The sequence below is a fragment of the Lepisma saccharinum genome, chromosome 22 (genome assembly GCF_977018435.1).
Source record: "Lepisma saccharinum chromosome 22, izLepSacc3.1, whole genome shotgun sequence".
Classification (NCBI taxonomy): Eukaryota; Metazoa; Arthropoda; class Insecta; order Zygentoma; family Lepismatidae; genus Lepisma; species Lepisma saccharinum.
The window spans coordinates 20,864,759-20,884,724 of record NC_139250.1 but is presented as its reverse complement, the minus strand read 5'-3'; the positions used below and the strand labels follow the sequence as shown (position 1 = coordinate 20,884,724).

Here is a 19,966-nt window from a genome sequence, read left to right as displayed (position 1 = left end):
CGTTTCGGGATGCAACTGCTCCCTTCCTCAGGCTGCTCACGTTGGGGAAACGGGAGGATATACATTCAAAAACAAGGGCTAGCAATGGGGAATCCAGTCTCAGGAATTATCTCGAGTATTTTTATGCACTTCATTAAAAATACATCACTTAGCCTCATAAACAGGGGAATTAAGATCTACGGCAGATACGTAGATGATATCCTTGTTATAGGGGAGGAGGAGGAGGTAGAGAGACTATTCGAAACCCTAGGAGAACAGGAGGAAAGGATAAAAAAACAAAAGTACACGCAGGCCGTGGTTATTCACAGTTTTAAAGTTTAAACATACCAAGGAGCCGTTTCTAATTGGGAAAACGGCATGGTAGTTTGACGTGCACCTGTAATGGGTTTTTGATTTTTATTGTTTTTTAACCATACATCTTTTACCAATCCTATATCCTGAACCTATGGAGAGTTCGACGTGGTTATGATTTATACATAACCTAAACATAAGCAGCCTGAGGAAGGGAGCAGTTTTACCCCGAAACGTCGCAAGAGTTACCTCGATACTCGCAAAACGTAAGTTAATATTATATATATATTAAACTTGTGAGTAATTCGCACAACCTTCATTATGAGAGCCTTTTGGGAAGGCGTATAGTCTGCTGGAGGGTCTTCGTCTGGAGGTTGGTGTACTTCTTGAGGTTCTGAGATACCGAATTCTAGAGCCTACCTCTTATAAGCTGCTGGTAAATACTTCCTAGCTGCATTCTCAGCTCTTCTGCATTTGCCAATCGATGACAGGTTTGAACCTGGTAGCGCAGAAGAATGCAGTGTCTCCTGACGTCATGTGCTTCCGGTATTGCAGGAATGTTAATGTGTGGTGTTTTTCTGCTTGGCCGAATACCGATGTCTGGAGATTTAGCTTTTTACAGAGTCCCCCTTGACTCGTTTCACATTATTAATGGAAAATTTGAGGAAAATTACACAAGGATAATAGTCTATATTGACTTAAGTAAAGATTTTGCAATATGAAGGAAGATCTCCAGTCCCCCTTCATTCTTTGCCATCTTTTTTGTTTGTTTCCTCCCAACAACACATGTTCTAGGTCCACCCCTGTTATAACATGGGTGAAATATACGAAAGACTAATGCTATGAAATATTGAGATGTGTTGGTTTTTACAATTTTTGAGCCTTAAATCAGAAGGTACTTCGTTCATAATTTTAGTAGCACAATAAACAAATGCAATTTCAGCAGTTGCTAAAATTGGAACTTAATTCACATTGAACATGATTTGGTAAAAGAAAAAAAGTCTCTCAATTATTTCAATTATTCTTTTGCTGTATGGTAAGAAATGTAATGGTTCAAATGTGTCTAGTGATCAGTGTAGTTGAAGTAGGCACATATTGAACTGACTGAAATGGAGTTGTGACAAGCTAAACATTAACTTAATACCTCACTTGAGTTACGTCACCAACACAGCGCACACCAGGTCTCTGGTTCGAGCCCTGACTAAGCCAGAATTTTTTGTTATTTTCATCTAAAATTCACGTACATGTTTCCATAAGTACTCAAAAAATTAGAACATATGTTGCCATTCGTCACCGGACACCTCTCAAAAAGTGCTTGGGATCATCTGTACACGTCATACAACCTATAAAAGGCGTTACCGGTTGAGAATACACTCATACCAGCTACAGCATTCAATATGGACAGACAACGTAAACTGAGTGAGGCAGAAAGAGGGATGATCATTGGAGCCCACAGGTTTGGGCATTCGACCCGTGAGATTTCCAACAAATTTCAGATACCCGGTCGACAGTGAGTGATGTTATCATGAAGTGGAAGCGAGAGGGGGTCATGACATGCCGACCCAGACCCAGTAAACCGAAAATATTAACAGATCGTGACCATCGATGCTTGAAACGTGTGGTGAAGTCAAACCGGAAGGAGTCGTTACAGATGGTGGCACAGGAGTTTCGATTGGCTTCCAGTAGTGCTGCAAGTGATCGTACTGTTCGCCGGGAGATCGTCGCACTTGGTTTTTATGGTCGTGCAGCAGTTCACAAGCCGCATATCACAGCCCGCAATGCGACCCGTCGGTTACAGTGGTGCAAGGAATGCCGCCATTCGACTCTCGAACAACTGAAATCCGTCCTGTGGAGTGATGAATTGCACTACCAGATGTGGCGGTCCGATGGACGTGTGTGGGTGTGGCGTATGCCCGGTGAACGCTGTTTACAGGACTGTATCATAACCACAGTGAAATTCGGCGGAGGTGGCATCATGGTGTGGTCCTGCTTTTCGTGGTATGGTCTTGGTCCTCTTGTTTTAGTTTGGGGAAACATGAATGCCGATGTGTACCAAAAAGTTCTGGACAATTCTGAGCTACCGGCATTGTAGGAACAATTCGGTATTGGCCCATACCTGTTTCAGCACGACAATGCTCCATGTCATACGGCAGTCATTATCAACACGTGGTTCGAGGATATGGGTGTGCAAAAACTTGATTTGCCAGCTCAAAGTCCAGATATCAACCCCATTGAACACCTTTGGGATGAGTTGGAGTGCCGCTTGAGAGCCAGGCCATGCTGCCCAAAAAACACCACTGAGCTGTTTGCCGCTTTCCAGAAGGAATGGGGCAAGATTCCCGTCGACACATATTGCAAATTGGTGGAAAGTCTTCCTCGAAAGGTTGCGGACGTCATTGCGGCGAAAGGTGGCCCTACACGATACTGATGTGGTGCTGCGACCGGATTAACGTACTGGTATGTGGTGTCCGGTGACGAATGGCAACATAGTGTCATCAGAGATTTGTACACCATAGATGAAAACGTAGACATATGTTCAGGCCCGTAGCCAGGATTTTATTTTGGGGGGCTCATCCCTTCTCAGCGCAGGCATCAGCAGAAATAATGATAAATATTGCCATGGTTATAAATGTCATTTTACAATAATAACTATTATAAGTTATTAAATATAAACCAATTTTAATCCAAATTTATTGTTATTATTATTATTATTATTATTATATAAGTGGAGAGACTTTGCACCGTATGAGTGAATATTCAACACAAGTGTTGTCCATTGTTTTTCTTATACTTTGTACAGTTAGTGTACTAAATTTATAGTTATTGTATTTTGTTATTAACTTTTACACAATCAGTTAAGAAAAAGGCTTTAAAAGTTAGAGCCAAATTTTACTCGTGAAGTTTATATTGTGTGACCTCTCTCAAAGAAAACTATACATTTTGAGAGCTGTGGTTTCATTTATTCTTTGGATTAAACGGTATATAACATATTGGTTTCGTGCGTGTTACTCACTATCTATAAACAAAAATACGTTAGAGTATTCAAATTGGTCTACTTACGCAAGTGAGTATGTATTCTTACGTGGACGACGTTTCGGAAGCTTTACTGCTTCCTTCCTCAGGTTGTCGTTTTCAGCTCGGAATATCAAGCCATGTCAGAGAAGTGTCATGTAAGGATACTGGGTGAAAGGTTTGGGTTAAAAACACTTCATAGTGCTTGACCTATACAGAATTAAAACCACTTTGCTAAAAACCCCTTAAAACTCACAATAAAACATGTAAAAACCACCGCTACGGTAAACTGGAGTGGCCGTTGAGAGCCTAAACTCCCTGTCAAGGTGAACGGTAGAATATAAAACTATAACCTGGTTCCTCTATTATACACTAAACTTTTTACGATCTAATGTTTAATCCTGCTAACAAAGTACAATTAACTGTCTCTGTACATTATTTATATTAGATATTTGTAGGATTACTAGGACTTCAGCCCCTAACCCCCACCCGACCCCACAAAACTCTAGTATAATTGTAATGGAATATACAATTTCATGTATTAACACTTATACCATGTTCAAGTATTGCTATTGGAATTGTTAAGATTATCAGCTAAGCTGCAGTGTATAGTACAGACAAATAAGTTCAATAAACATAAGAAAGAGTCATGATGTTAAAAGGTTAAGAAATGTAATTCCAGAAGGTTGCTATGTCACCAGGGGTCCTGGGTTCGAATCCCAGCCTTGGCATGAGTGTTCTTTGTGAGTGTCCCTTCATCAATTTCATTGCATCATCACTCATCTTCATTGTTAGTCAAAAGTGGCAGAAATGCAACGTAATTCATGCAATCATTCGAACAAAAGTTTTAAAAACTTACACTGATTTAAGATAGACTAACACTGAAAAATCAGTGTTCATAACATCTAACTTACATTTACACTTTCATTTCAGTGCTCGATGGTTATTCTGGACTGACTGGGGTGAGAATCCTCGCATTGAGAGAGTCGGTATGGATGGTTCCAACAGAAGCATTATCATAAGTACAAAAATCTACTGGCCCAATGGACTGACACTGGACATACCAAACAAGAGGGTGTATTTTGCCGATTCAAAGCTAGACTTCATCGATTTCTGCTACTACAACGGTTCCGGAAGACAGCAGGTGCTGGCCGGCAGCCATTACCTCCTTCATCCCCACTCCTTGTCCATCTTTGAGGATACATTGTACTGGACCGACAGGCAGCTCAACAGGGTACTCTCTGCGAACAAGTTCCGAGGACAGAACCAGACTGTCGTGTCTCATCTAATTTCCCAACCTCTTAGCATTCATGTCCATCATCCTTCTCTTCAGCCGGTAACACCAAACCCTTGTGAGAAGGCAACTTGCTCGCAGATGTGTTTACTTTCCCCGACAACGGACAGCGGATACTCCTGCAAATGCAAACCTGGTTACAGAATGTCTGCTGATGGTAAATGCACAGAAGGTAAGTTACATATATTTACTTACATCTGTAATATGTAGAGGCACATATTTTTGGTAAATAAAAAAGCAAAATTGCGGAATGAAAAACAGAGTCAATATTGGGTTCAAAAGTGGGAAATAAAATAAAATTTTGGTGTTATAGCGGTGAAAAATCGGATCAAAAGCAGTATATAAAATGATATTTTGCTCTTAATATTGTGAATATTATTCTAAATTTGATTTGAAAACTACACTTAATACACAAAATAAACATATCCCTTCTAATAGCACATTTACATAGTTACCAGAGTATTCAGTTTATTCCTGTATAAAGGGGTTGATTTTTGCTTCTCAAATATTTACAGCAGAATTAATTAATTTTCCGTGAATTTTGTAACACACAGGATAATTCAATCTTCAGAAAGTGTCGCATGGGTAAATAAACTCTAAATTTCGTTTTTAAGAATCTATTTCGCATTTTGCAGTTAATTTCACATCCTTTCATGACAAAATAGGGTAGTACAGTGCACCTCACACCTTTCAGAAACATGAAAAATTAACATTACAATGTTTTATTTTTTACCAGTAAGCTCGAAAACACTTGACAAAACATCAATTCAATATGGCAACCAAGTATGAAAGGAAGCATCGTGTGTTCATTGTGAAAAAGTATTTTCAGAGTACATCGCCAATTTTCATGTAAAGGGAGTTCTGAGAAAGGTTTCCTGCAAAGATCATTCCCACTAGAGAAACAATTTCTGCTCTTGTGAAAAAGCTCCGTGAAGTGGGAAGTGTGAATGATCAGCAGGAGGGAAATGCAATTGCACCGAGAACCATGCTGATGGATGAAAATGTGGAGCGGGTGAGACACTGTGTGTTACTGAGTCCTAAAAGGTCTACTTGATGGCAATTCATGCAGCTAGGCATTTCTGTAAGATCGTTACGAAGGATCCTTTGACAGAAACTGCATCTGTTCCCGTATGAAATTCAGTTCCTGCAGTATGGAGATACACACTTAGAGCATGTACTTTACTCGAATTGTTGAGCAGCTTGGGACTAAAGTGGACTAACTAACTAACTCTCTAGCCTTCTTAAACCCGAAGGTTTATGGCTGCAGCATCACAGGCCTTCCATCTGTCCCTATCTTGAGCAAGATCTATATACTCTTTTCCATCCCTACCGATTTCCTTTAGGTCCATCTCAACGTTGTCCCTCCATCTTCGTCTTGGCCTTCCTACAGGTCTCTTACCATCAGGTTTCCCAACAAGAATCCTGTAAACTCCTCTTTCCTCTCCCATTCGTGCCACATGGCCTGCCCACCTAAGTCTTCTTGATTTAATTATTCTAATAATATCTGGACATGAGTACAAATTATGTAGTTCTAAATTATGTAACCTTCTCCACTCACCTGTCTCCTCATCCCTTTTAGGTCCAAAGATTTTCCTAAGGATCTTATTTTCAAATACTCTCAATTTATGTTCCTCTTTCAATGTAAGGGACCAAGTTTCACATCCATATAATACTACAGGCAAAATTACTGTTTTGTATATTTTAACTTTTAGTTTCTTAGATATTAAACGAGAAGACAAAAAAAGTTTATGAAGAGAGAAGTAACATGCATTTCCTGAATTAAGCCTACATTTTATTTCCTCTTTCATATAATTTTCATTTGTTAATATTACTCCTAAGTATTTGAATTTGGAAACTGGTTCAAATAAGTTGTTATCAATAATTAGATTTTGATTATTACCTAACACTTGGTTTCGGCCTGTAAGCATATATTTAGTTTTCTCTTTGTTAACTTCCAAACCTATCTCTTTAGCAGTTTTGAAAAATATTTTAGCATTATTCTTAATTGTATTTATATCATCCCCTAATAAGTCTACATCATCTGCATATGCTAACAACTGAGTCACACCATTTAATTTTAGTCTGTTAATTTCTTTTACCTTCCTAACAGCATATTCTAAGGCAAAATTAAAGAGCAATGGAGATAATGCATCTCCTTGTTTTAACCCATCATGAATTGTAAATTTGTCAGACACATTAATACCCACAAGAATTTTACTTTCTGTTTCACTGGTGCATACTTTTATCATACTAACAAGCTTCTTAGGTATTCCAAACTCGACTAATATATTATATAATTTATCTCTTTTGACCGAATCATATGCTTTTTTGAAATCAAAGAATAGCTGTTGGACATTTTGATTATATTCCCACTTTTTCTCAAGTGTCTGTCTGATGTGAAAAATTTGATCTGTAGTTGATCTGTTACGTTTAAATCCACATTGATAATCACCTATAATTTCATTAGCATATGGGGTTAGTCTTGTTAAAAGAATGTTAGATAATATTTTATATGTTGTTGAGAGTAGAGAAATTCCACGGTAATTATTGCAGTTCATTTTATCACATTTCTTAAACACAGGAACAATTATGGATTCTTTCCACTGTTGAGGGATATCTTCTTTATTCCATATTAAACAAATTAATTTATGAATTTGACATATTAACGAATTTCCACCATATTTAATTAACTCAGCTGGTATTAAATCAATGCCAGGTGCTATGTTATTCTTTAGCCTTTTAATAGCATCTTGAACTTCAGTCAAGTTAGGTTCTGGAACTAAAGGTTCTGCTGTGTGTACTTCATTTACTTCTGATTTATCTCCTACATGAACATTTAAAAGGTCATTAAAGTAGTTCTTCCATCTATTTAGAATATCGCTTGGGTCAGCTAGAAAATCACCGTCTTTATCTTTTATCAAGTTTACTTTAGGTTGCAACCCCTTTCTAAACTCATTTACACCTTTATATAAATCTCTGACATTTTTTTTTTGGCTGTTTGTTTCAATTTCGTTAATTTTGCTTTTCAAGTAATCTCTTTTTTTACTTCTAAACGTGTGGTTAACTTCTCGCTTTATTCTATTATAATTGCTAAGATTTGTATCATCAGAGTTATTTAACCACCTAAGTCTGGCCTGATTTCTTATTTCTATTAGATTATGACATTCATTATCAAACCATGGCTTACTTTTTCTTGGTTTATGGTATCCTATACTTTCTTTAGCTGCTGATTCTATTGCATTACGTTTGTGGACTAAATATTTTTTTTTTGCATTATTTCATTACTAAACGGTGTGTCCATAAGTTCATTTATTAAAACCTTATAGCATCCCAAAAGTGTAAAAAAAAAAAAAAGGTAAAGTGTTCCCCTGTGCATAGCACCACGCCATGAAGGCGTATAAGGGGTGTGGGGGTAACGCCCCACACTTTCTTGATCCGGTCGTGAGTGGGGGTGATGTGATCAGCATCACGCCCCTGACCGCCTTTACCCCACAGGGTTTCCCCCAGGTACCCATGTTATTCGACGCTGGGTGGGCGCCGGGGCCGCTCTCACCGTTAGAAAAGTTCCCGGATTTGAACCGGCCAGGGATCGAACCCGGGACCTTGAGCATGGTAGTCAGATGCGTTACCGACTGAGCCACCGCGGCCACCCAAAAGTGTTTACATATTTTTGCCCCACCCTCTTCAGTATGTTGCATTATGTAATATTACATTAAAATTTAGCAACTAACATTCCCTGAGCATAATTAACCCTTGTTGTTGAAATTGTTAGGTGGGGAGATGTTTGCTCAAGTCTTGGGAATACCTTGATTTGATTTATTTTACTTCGCTTTTTGTGCCACTTTTGGCTAATTTGCGAAGATGGGGATGAGTGATGATATGATGAAATTGATGAATGGACACTCACAAATATTCATGCCCAGGCCAGGATTCGAACCCGGGACCCCTGGCATCGTAGCGCGATGTGCTGACCACTCCGCCATGGGGGCCGGCCCTTGGGAATACCTGAGGAATGCATCATGCAGTCCTCGAAATGAGGAAGGATGCAGGGAATTGTATTCCCCCAGCTAGCTAAATTTTAGCAAGTCATTCCTCCATCTATGTCATTGTCAGGGGCATCCCACAGGTAACTCCAAGGCTCGACCAAACATCCCTCCAGCTAACCTTTTCCACCTCAAGTACTGGCTTTGAGTAACTAGGGAACCCCAACCCTCCATGTCCCACTCACTTTGAGCATTGGATATGATGAGTTTGAGTCGATGCCATGACTCATTAATATTTGGGATTTTCTACACCTGTAGCCACAACATACATTATCTGTTGAATTAATCAATGCCTTGTTTGTCATGTTCATCAGAGCACACAATGATGCAGGCATCTGCTCACAACAGCAATGATGGGAGTGAATCGTAATGTATTTTCGATGTTCTTAAACATTATTTTGCACATTAAATATTTTTGAATACTTAATTCAATATAAAATGTATTGCAATGACTATACCTAGCAGGGTATACACTCACTAGCCAAAGTGGTAAATACAGACTTCCTTAGAATGACCCCTGACTATTTTTGTCTTTCAACAAGTTTTAAAACTAAGATTAAAAATGACATTTTTATTGTGTATCCCACCCTGTCTAGATATCAGCTATGTAATATCTCACCATTACAATTCCAGTCCCATCTGAAAGAAAATCCTCTGCATGCTAGTGGCTGTATATATGAAGATTATATATAGAATAATGCAGTAAGCACTCCAAAAGTGTTCAATTGTTAATTAAACTCACTTTTATTATACCTGTACTTTGGAATGCCGAACTCTGTACACATGTTCAAATTTTTCACACTTGTGTTTTCCTTTACCAACAGAGGAGACTCCATTCCTAATGGTGATGAAAGCATCACAGATTGTAGATGTCAGCCTGACTCCAGATGATAAGTCAAGCGGCTTCCTCACCCCTGTCGTTGGAATCGAAGGCGGAATTGCCTTGGACTTCGACAGAAAAGCAGAAACACTCTTCTGGGTGGAAGGAAAGGAAGATGATGATGAGAATGTAAGTATTTCATCATTGAATTAAATGGTAAAGGTTGCTCACTTAGTGTTTACAAGCTTAATAAATGCATAGGGCATTACATTTGGAGGATGTGCACAAATGATTCAATACATAGAATTTTCAACGAAAAATGCAGGACAGAGATGATTCCACACAGCTAAAATCTGCATTTTTCGCTGAAAATTCTACGTAGTACATCTCCTGTCTGTGCCAAATCTTCATCATAAACAATTCAATGTTTTTTGTGTATTACTTTAATTTGGACTGGACCTACATCTCTATGTGCAGGGTGGGTACTCACTGGGAATTCTGGGAATTATGCGTGAATTATTGGCTGCGGGAATTATGTGTGAATTCTACGTGAATTTTTCTCCGTAGACATGAAAATTTGTAAATTTCATTAATCCAAATCTCAATTTATACATATTTATTAATGCCCTGAGGCAAGTTTTTCAGTTTTTTTACCGAAGAAGAAAAAGAAAAGAAACCTGCATGGAAAATAAATCAGAATTCTCTAAGTTCATTTGCTTGTTAGTGTCCTTTGCAAAACAATCTATCTGACAGACGGAAGATTATTGCAAGATATCTTGAAGTTGATAGGTAAATTTGAGTTTGAAATTCTTATATGAAAATAACAATTTTTCATAGATTAATATATCCTGTAAGTCCATAACATTTGGGCTTGTGTTTGTAGATATATTTCGAGTCTGAGTATGTGACATGGCAAATGCAAACTCCGCTCCTTAAATTGAATATTTTAAATAGTGTATATATACCGTTTAATTGAATTGAATTGGAATTTTTGGATACATCGGAAGCACACAGATCCTTTATATTGTTAATATATTCATGTGTATGGGTGGTGAGAGCTGGTAATACATAAAGTTGAAATAGAGAAAGCTTCTGCTTGTACCCTTGAAGTTTTGGAAAGTTCGCCTTGAAAACTGGGAATTATGTTTGAATTTGATCAAGGTCCTAGAGTAGCCGCTCTGATGTGGATCCAAACCACTCCATTGTACACTCCTGTTCAGATAAAGTGGCACATACTTAAATTGTACAACCTTATAAAATGTGCCACTTGATGTGAACAGAAGTGTACCTAAGGATTCTTTATATGAAGCAGCCTCCATGGTTATCACAGCTTGCTATGATGCTAGGGATTCCAGGTTCGAATCCCGGCCTTGGCATGGGTGTTCTTTGTGAATGTGCCTTCATCAATTTCATCATCATCACTCACAATGCCCAGGCTGAAACTAAAACCAAGGAACTTTGGTGGCAAAATTGAAAGTCTACCACTTATGCTTCGCCACCAAACAGGCATTATATTTGAAAAATATATTTGTATGCATGTAAATTGGATGTTAATAATAATACATGTAATATCCTTCATGTACTCAAATTTGAACCACTTCCATTTTCAATTCCTATGCATGGCCATGCCTAGATAGCTTTAATACCATGAAAATAAACAAACTAGAGATAGTACTAAGATGAGATAAGCCTTGATCTTGTCTCATAATTTTACATTTAGTACAAAATGGCAACATTAAAGAATAGATAAGGTAATTTCATTTTCTAGAGCCATTTCAGTAAACTAGGTAGTGTTATTTGTCTGTGTTTTAAAGTGGTTTATTCATTTTTATTCTACTTATGATGGAAAATACAATAATAAATATTTCAATATGGTAATTTTATTTGTTTAAAGGTAATATCCTGACCAATTGTTATTTTTTTATTAATTTTCTAGTGTACAGTGTACATGACCAACTATGGAGGAGGAAACAAAACATCTTTCTTAGGCAATGGTGACACGGGAATAGTTGGTGCACCATACACGATTGCATTTGATTGGCTGGGAAGAAATCTCTACATTGGAAACAGAATGGCTTCCAACTTCGAGGCTGTGAAAGTGGATGGGAAAGTAAAACATAGAACAATCATTCTGGCTAACAATGGCAACAAGACGTCTGTGGCAAAACCAAAATCAATGTGTCTGGATCCAAGTGACGGGTAAGGGGTTTTCATTGTCAAATAAAATGAGTTTGCAATTGTATATATTATAAAGTCAAATGTCCTACACTACACAAAACATCACCAATAAAATGTGTGAATCTATTCGCTGCCATGCATTAATAAAGGAATATAAGATGATTTATTATTTTAAAAAATATATATAAATAGCTCTTGATCTGTGAAATGTTTCTCATGAAATCCTGGTTTCTTCATGGAGAAAAAGTTGTGAATTGATTGGAGATCCCTGTAGTTGTGGTGTCTTCGTCCTCTCGATCAAGACTGCCCTGGCGACCTCTCGTTACTCGTTGTTGATTACACAGCATTTTATTCCGGTTTGTTACATTAGCAAAAGTAGTAAATACGAAATGTATATATAACACTTATCTCAGTTGGTTAATATAAAAAAGACAAAGTGTTAAATGATTTAGGTACGTGTTAAATATTGGTGGACCAAGCGCACTGGGGTCTATCTCATTGCTTGTTCAAAATTTTCTCAATTATTATGAATGACATGTAGAGAATTTTATGTGATTGTTTTCTGCTATTTGTCATAGTAGTGCCAAAGTTTTATTAGACATACAGTCTCAAACAGAAAAAAAACAAACCATGTGGAACCTGCAGATATATTCATTTTAGATGATGTTATAAGCATTAGCAGCAGGTACTGTAGCAATGGCAATATCATTTTTATATTAATTTTTTCAGCAAACTTTACTGGGTGGACGAAGGTGGCTTTGGAGTGCCAATGAAGATTGGTAAAGTTAACATGGATGGAACGAATCCTATTGTGCTGAAAGAGGATTCAGACCGACCAGAAGCCCTAACAATTGATTTAGAGAAAAAGATGTTATACTACAGTACCCAATACCCACCACAAGTAAGTTTGCAATTTTGTCGCCTCATAATTCTTCAATGTTTTTCATCTAAAAGTGTATTTGTTTTATGTTTTTTTTAAAAAGTGTATAGAAATTTGAAAAACTTTTCAATATGTTAACCATTTCTTTCTTTTCGAATGACTACATTGATGATTTCTGTATAAATGCATGTTTTTTATTGAAAAAGATATACCGGTATTTCAAACATAATTGTTTTCTTATGTATTTTCTTGCCCGACTCACAGTATAACACCGAATTTTGCACTTTAACGCGAAAATTTCCAGGGAGAAGCACTTGTTGTGTTTCATGGGGATGGAGGGGCGTGTATGTGTGTGTTCATAAAAAGGCAGTTTGATGTCGCAGAGTGATATTTTGGCATTGTTAGGGAAATGTGATGTGCATCATTGTGTTCAAAGATTTGGGTGTTATCATTAAATAAACATATCATATTTAGTGGCTGATGAGATTAAATAGTTTTCCAAATGGAAGAAATTTGGTCATTTCTCACAAATGTAAGTCATATATTTTTTATAATTAAGACTAAAGTGTGCCTCAATTTTCCAGAATTATAACAATGTGAGCATCTTAAGCATAGAAGGAACAGTAAAAATGCATGTAAAAATAACACCGAATTGCAGTAAAAAATAAATCAAAATTTAGGGGAAAATAAAACTAAAACTTCACGTCCCTACTTACATGGTAACGCTCATGTTATTTTTAGTGTAATTCCACTGAGGAAATGAAACAAATGCATGAAAGCTTATTTTTATTTGCAGATTAAAGCTATGGATGTGAACGGTGAAAAAATGAGCGTACTTCTCTCAGAGAAAGACAACATCCGGCTTCCAAAGGCTCTTTCCGTTCTTGATAGTCGCCTGTACTTCATGGATCCACTGTATGACAAAATCGAACGAATTGACCTGCCTTCCGGAGACAATCCAAAAACGCTGATTGACAACGAAGCTGATTTGAAAACATTTACTATTTTTAGGAAGAGGCCAGGTAATTTGTTTGATTGCAGTTTAATCTTCTGCTGGTAGGAAGGAGTTACAGTGGCATGAAAGAGAATTTTCTTAGGGTGGGCTCAAGGGTAGATGAAATATTTCGAGGTGGGCTCTGCATCTGTGGTCATGGTTTCTAAGACTCTAGCTCGTTCTTTCCCTTCTTCTTCCCTTATTCCTCTGTTTCTTTCTTCCTCTATTTTTGTCCCATGTTCGAATCCTGGCCTGGGCATGAGTGTTCTTTGTGAATGTTATTTTATAATTTTCATCATATCATCACTCATCCTCATCTTTGCGATTAGCCAAAAGTGGCAGAAAAGTGAAGTAAAGTAAACCAAAATCAATCTATCTTTCCTTTTCTGTTTCTTCCTTTATTTCTCCATATCTTCTATATATATCTCTCTTTCTTTCTATCCTTCGTTCTCTATTTCTATCTTTGTGTCATTATTTTCTTCTTCCTATCTACCTTTCCTTCCTTATTTCTCCTAGTTCTCTCTCTTTGTTCATATCCAGTTTTTCTTCCCTATTTCTTCCTTTGTTTATATCCAGCTTTTGTTCCCTATTTCTTCCTTTGTTCATATCCAGCTTTTGTTCCCTATTTCTTTATTTGTTCATATCCAGCTTTTCTTCCCTATTTCTTTATTTGTTCATATCCAGCTTTTCTTCCCTATTTCTTCCTTTGTTCATATCCAGCTTTTCTTCCCTATTTCTTCCTTTGTTCCTATCCAGCTTTTCTTCCCTATTTCTTCCTTTGTTCATATCCAGCTTTTCTTCCCTATTTCTTTCTTTGTTCATATCCAGCTTTTCTTCCCTATTTCTTCCTTTGTTCATATCCAGCTTTTCTTCCCTATTTCTTCCTTTGTTCATATCCAGCTTTTCTTCCCTATTTCTTCCTTTGTTCATATCCAGCTTTTCTTCCCTATTTCTTCCTTTGTTCATATCCAGCTTTTCTTCCCTATTTCTTCCTTTGTTCATATCCAGCTTTTCTTCCCTATTTCTTCCTTTGTTCATATCCAGCTTTTTTTCCTATTTCTTTCTTTGTTCATATCCAGCTTTTCTTCCCTATTTCTTCCTTTGTGACTTTCTCTATCTGATAATTTTTCTTGTATGTACACATTGTAGAATTATTTCTCTTGTAATTTACATTTAATGAATACAAAATGAGAAAATCTCTACCAGATGTGGAAACCACAGGAATATATAATATAAGTTGTTCATGTTCAAAGAATTATGTAGGACAAACAGACAGACAGACAATATAAATTTAAACCCAAGAACTGGTTTGTCGGCTCACATCATCAAAGAGAAGCATTTCATTAAAAAGAGTAGGGTTTTAAAAAGAGGGGTGGCAAACATGGATTTGAATGTCTGGGAAGCTTCGTTCATTGCAGAAGAACACTGGAATAAATTAAATAATGAAAATAGACCCACTATGGAGTTTTCTTTTTAACAAGTGGAGTAAGCCAATATCTTTAAAGTTTAATGTAACGGAAAACATCAAGAAACTCTGTGAAAGCAACAATGATTTTGATTTGCCTGATGATATTTGAGATTCATAATGTTTAAATATAAAATAATGTGATCAAAATTTTTATCTGAAATAAAAATAAAACCGACTGCTTGTCTTCACAGTTATTTTGATTAATATTTGCAACCTTTATTCTATTAACTTGAATTGAAGCCCGACCAGTAGAAACCCCATATATAATTTTTATAGGATTAGTTATATATATTTCCTCTATAGTTATTAGTTATAGAGGTTCTTATATAGAAGGAGATTATAATATAAATCGATTTATTATTTTAGTTTTATTGTTGTTGGGTCTATACTGTTTTAATTGTTTCTCCTAATATTATTAGAATTATTTTAGGAAGACAAGAAGTACGGCAATTTTATGAAATAGAAGCAATAGAAAATAACTGGTCAGGTAGGGAATTAGAGAGACAAAAGTTGCTATATTACAACAATGTAACATTGACAACATCCATTGTATAACTGATTCTTTTTTGTTTAAAAAATAACCATTGTTATAACTGAATCTTTAATCAAACTGAAAATAAATGTCTGTTAAAGGGAGTGTGTGTTCTCCTGAAACGTCACAACGAAAAACTGTGTTTTTATGCTTGTAATAACCGTAGACTACAAGAGAAATATTTTTTCTATCTGGTTCTTCCTATTTGTCTTTCCTTTTCTATTTCTTCCCCTAGCACTCTGTTCCTCCAATTATCTCTATTTCTTCCTCTTTCTTTCTATTAAACTTTCCTTCTCTATTTAGTCCTTTGTCTCTTCCTCTATCCCTTTCTTTTTATCTATTGCTTCCTTTCTTTCTTCTTATCATCTCCTCCTCTCCTTTCATAAGTGTGATTATTGCTTCTAAATTTTTTTCATGTAGAGTTAGAGGCCAACCTCACCGACTCAGCGGTGACATGTAATATTGTGGGCGTGGATGTGTTTTAACTTGCTTCTATTCTAGAGGAAATCTATCAAACCATGGCAATGTGCTTATTAGCACAGTATGCTGTGAATCCAGGGTTCTAGGTTCAAATCCTAGTTATGGTGTACACATTTTACTGTGTTCCTTTCATGAATCCAATCATTGTGGTTGTAATTAACCTAGAGTGTTAGAAACATGACAACATAATGCATAAAAAAATCAACATCAAATATATGCTACTTGATGCATAGATTGTGTTTCTTGGAAATGAAGTAGTACGCAGGTAAACAGGCAAATAATAATAAAAGCTTATTGGAAGCATGTAAAATAAGTCTTTGGAAGTAATGATTTACTTATAACACAGCTGTAATTAATTAACTCAATTAAGTGTGTCAAGTAATGAGTAAGAAAATATGTACTGTAACTTCTTTTACAGTTGCTTTTCTAAAGTTTTTCATATGAAAGAAAAATTGAGGTACTTTGAAATTTTGCCTCTATGTTTTCATATTTATTTAACCATATTAGTTGTTTATAACCTAATGAAAATTGAAGTTTAATTTTTGATTCTCATCAGAGAAAGATAGATCAGCCTACTTGTAGTTCATACATAAAAAAAGGTAATACAAGTTATATTTTCTCTAGAGTAAAATAACTGTAAACGTACATTGCAGTTGCATGTGAAGTAACTGTAATTGTATCTTGTTTACTTTTAAAAATTTACTTTCCAAACTCTGATAAAAAATATTATATTTATACGTAGTAGGAGCACATGCTTCATGTGTATACACATCTATTCACAGTTTCAAATCATCCATGCTTGAGTCTAAATGGTGGATGTGAGCACATTTGCATTCCTAGCAGCCTGTCTACCAGAGTTTGTGGCTGCTCCATTGGCTATAAGAAAGAGGACGAAGTGAAGTGCATCCCATACCCCAGCTTTGCAGTAGTGTCTCAGTTGGACATTACGAGGGGATACAGCTTAAAGGATGCTTCGGAAGCCATGGTACCAATCAGTGGACCAGGTGTGTACATTTTCATGTTTTTTTTTAAAAAAATTTCTTGCAGTTAAGTTTTTGATTTACTGTATACCCCTGCGCTTTATCTACTATTTGGGAGCCTTGCATTCATTTGTTTTTATAATGTGAATCAAGGACTTTAAGACAAACAACTTTACTCACTAATGGTTTGCTTGTTAAGGTCTCATTTCAACACTATGGGCCCTCAAAAGATTGCATTTTCTATCCTCTATGTATGCAGACACATACTACGAATTCATGGTTGCCACTCTCATTTACTACTTCGTAAATGACCAAAGTTTAATGATGTAGTTGTAATGCTGATATCTTGTAATCAAAAGGTCCCAGGTTCCATCCTGGTGGATGCACATAGTGCTTCAGGATCCACTTTAAACTGTAGGTCAAGTCCCAATTAGCCTAGTTGTGCATAAAGTCGACTTAAAGCAATCCTTAACTTTGACTTCTTAAACATATTAAATTTTATAGTACAGTAAGGATACATCATCATGTCAGCACAGATGAAGGCAACATTACCATCTGTATGTATGGTGCATATCCTATTTTATGTTTTTGCATTAAAAGGTCTTTGCAAGTTCTGTTCAGAGCTTTTCTCACTTCAGAGGGTAGCCTGCCTTGCTTTTATTGTTTACATAGTTTGTCCATAGCTTACTAAAAATTTAATCATGTTACGACAGAAAATGTAACCGTCAGTGACAACTGTAAATATGCATACTGCATACATTGTGTGAACATTTGTGATATTCAAAAACTTTAATAAACATTTTCAACATTTAAGGGCAGAATACTATATATATGTGTGTGTGTGTGTGTTTGTTGTATAACTCATATTATATATATATATATAAATATTTTTACTTATCTTCATGTAGCCCAAGTAAATTTGGGCAATAAAGTGAAATTTCTTTACATATAGAAATTGTTTGAGTGTCTTTAAAGTGGTAGAATTTAAAATTTTAAATAGAGCTATTTACAATATTTTTTTAAAATATATATTTTATTACATTATACTGATGAAAATTGTAAAGTTTTTGATTATAATATCAAAGTTTATGTTTGTATGTATGTATGTATGTATGAATTACTGTATCTATTTTTTTAAATTTTTTTTGGTGGTGTGAGTAATGTGAAGGAAATAGGACACACCAGAAATTGTAAATCTTATAAATTTATATGAGTATATTCTGTGCTTATAATAATTCATAAATTTTTAAGCACCGAGTGAAAGATGAAAGAAAAATATCAATAACAAATGTAGTTGTTGAAAATGACCCAGCAATAAATGTTTTAGTACTGCAAAGAATCAATAAACCAAAAGTGATCACTTAAATTTATATTTTTTGGCATGAAATATAAATTTTTGGTAGCAATAATAGTAGTCTATATTTCCAGAAAATGAAATTAGAACATTCCAAATTTTTAGACTGTTTTGTGGAAATTAATGTGCAAGGCAATTCCCGAAAGTTACTCATTGTGACCTTTTAATCTTTCGGATGTAACGTGCAAGTTTTTCTCATTTATATTCATATTCAGAATGTTTTCTTCATGTCAAATCATTTCATTCCTTTTATGAAATTTTCCTGCTTATTCAACACAGGCCACCACATTCTTCATGTTGATGTTCATTACGCTGAGAAGTGGATCTATTGGGTGGAATTCAACAGAGGCGTTTGGAATGGAATATTCAGAATTCGCCCCAATGGCACCGAGCTCACACCCATTATTAAAGATGGAATTGGATCAAATGGCATACGTGGTATTGCAATTGACTGGATTGCTGGAAATCTCTATTTCACGAATGTCTTCCCACATGAAAACTACCTGGAGATATGCTGGCTGGATGGGTCCAACAGGAAAGTTTTGAGAAAAACCACCCAGGATTCACCTAGAGAATTGGCTGTGAATCCTATTAAAAGGTATTTCATGTCTCATACATTTGCAGCTACTTTTTAGGGGTTGGTATCACTGTAACACAGTTATTCTTTTAGATGAGTAATTCTAACATATAACTAGGGTTTATCTGGTCATCATTGGTACCAGTCTAAGTTTGAATTTTATCTAAATCAACAAATACCGGTTTATACTTTTCTGAAGTTTGGTTGATTAATCCAATTTTGTTATTCAGCACCATTTTTATGCCATTTTTAGCTAATCATTGGTATGATGAAAATGATGGAGGGACGCTTAAAGAACACCCATGTGTAGACTGGGATGGCCCCTGGCATCATAGCACACTGTACTAACCAGTCTGCCATAGACACTTTTCTAGAGTTTGGGCAACCAATGTAGTATGCAAGTATGTTTGTTGCCAGACAATTTCATAGGGGTCACACCGTTGCCTTACCCCCACAGTATTTATTTCCAGATTGCAAGTGATACGCGTACCAAGTTTGGTTGAAATTGCTCCAGGCATTCGAGAGTTATGCCTAAACAAACAAATATACACACACATACATACATTTTTTTATATATATATATATAAAGTAAAGTGCTCCCTTTGCTTAGCATCATGCCATGAAGGCGTATAGGGGTGTGGGGGTAACACCCCACACTTTCTTGATCCGGTCGTGAGTGGGGGTGATGTGATCAGCATCACGACCCTGACCACCTTTACCCCCCAGGTAACTATGTCAATCGATGCTGGGTGGGTGCCGGGGCCACTTCCAACGTTAGAAAAGTTCCCAGAATTGAACCGGCCGGGGATTGAACCCGGGACCTTTAGCATGGTAGTCAGACGCGTTACCGACTGAGCCACTATTTATATATATATATTAATAATAATAATGCATTGGCAATAAAAATAATAGTTTATTATTATTTTTAATTATATTCTTGGGAAGAAACTTACTTCTCGATTAACTTCACACACCTCCATCAAGAAAAATATTTGCTAGTTAGGAAAAAAATAGTCATGAGTTTACACTGCGTGACCTCTCATTAGAAACAGTGACATTTCAT

At 36.2% G+C, this 19,966-nt stretch overlaps 1 protein-coding gene across 1 annotated transcript in view; it reads left to right on the top strand.

Moving 5' to 3' along the window:
- Nucleotides 1–19,966, top strand: part of mgl (low-density lipoprotein receptor-related protein megalin) — a 262,815-nt gene that overhangs the window by 170,404 nt on the left and 72,445 nt on the right. Inside the window, exons 22-28 of the mRNA XM_083143948.1 lie at nucleotides 4,237–4,769; nucleotides 9,465–9,649; nucleotides 11,397–11,659; nucleotides 12,368–12,539; nucleotides 13,315–13,540; nucleotides 16,775–16,996; nucleotides 18,606–18,924. Of these exons, the coding sequence (XP_083000074.1) occupies nucleotides 4,237–4,769; nucleotides 9,465–9,649; nucleotides 11,397–11,659; nucleotides 12,368–12,539; nucleotides 13,315–13,540; nucleotides 16,775–16,996; nucleotides 18,606–18,924 (1,920 nt within the window). The remainder of the gene's footprint in view (nucleotides 1–4,236; nucleotides 4,770–9,464; nucleotides 9,650–11,396; nucleotides 11,660–12,367; nucleotides 12,540–13,314; nucleotides 13,541–16,774; nucleotides 16,997–18,605; nucleotides 18,925–19,966) is intronic.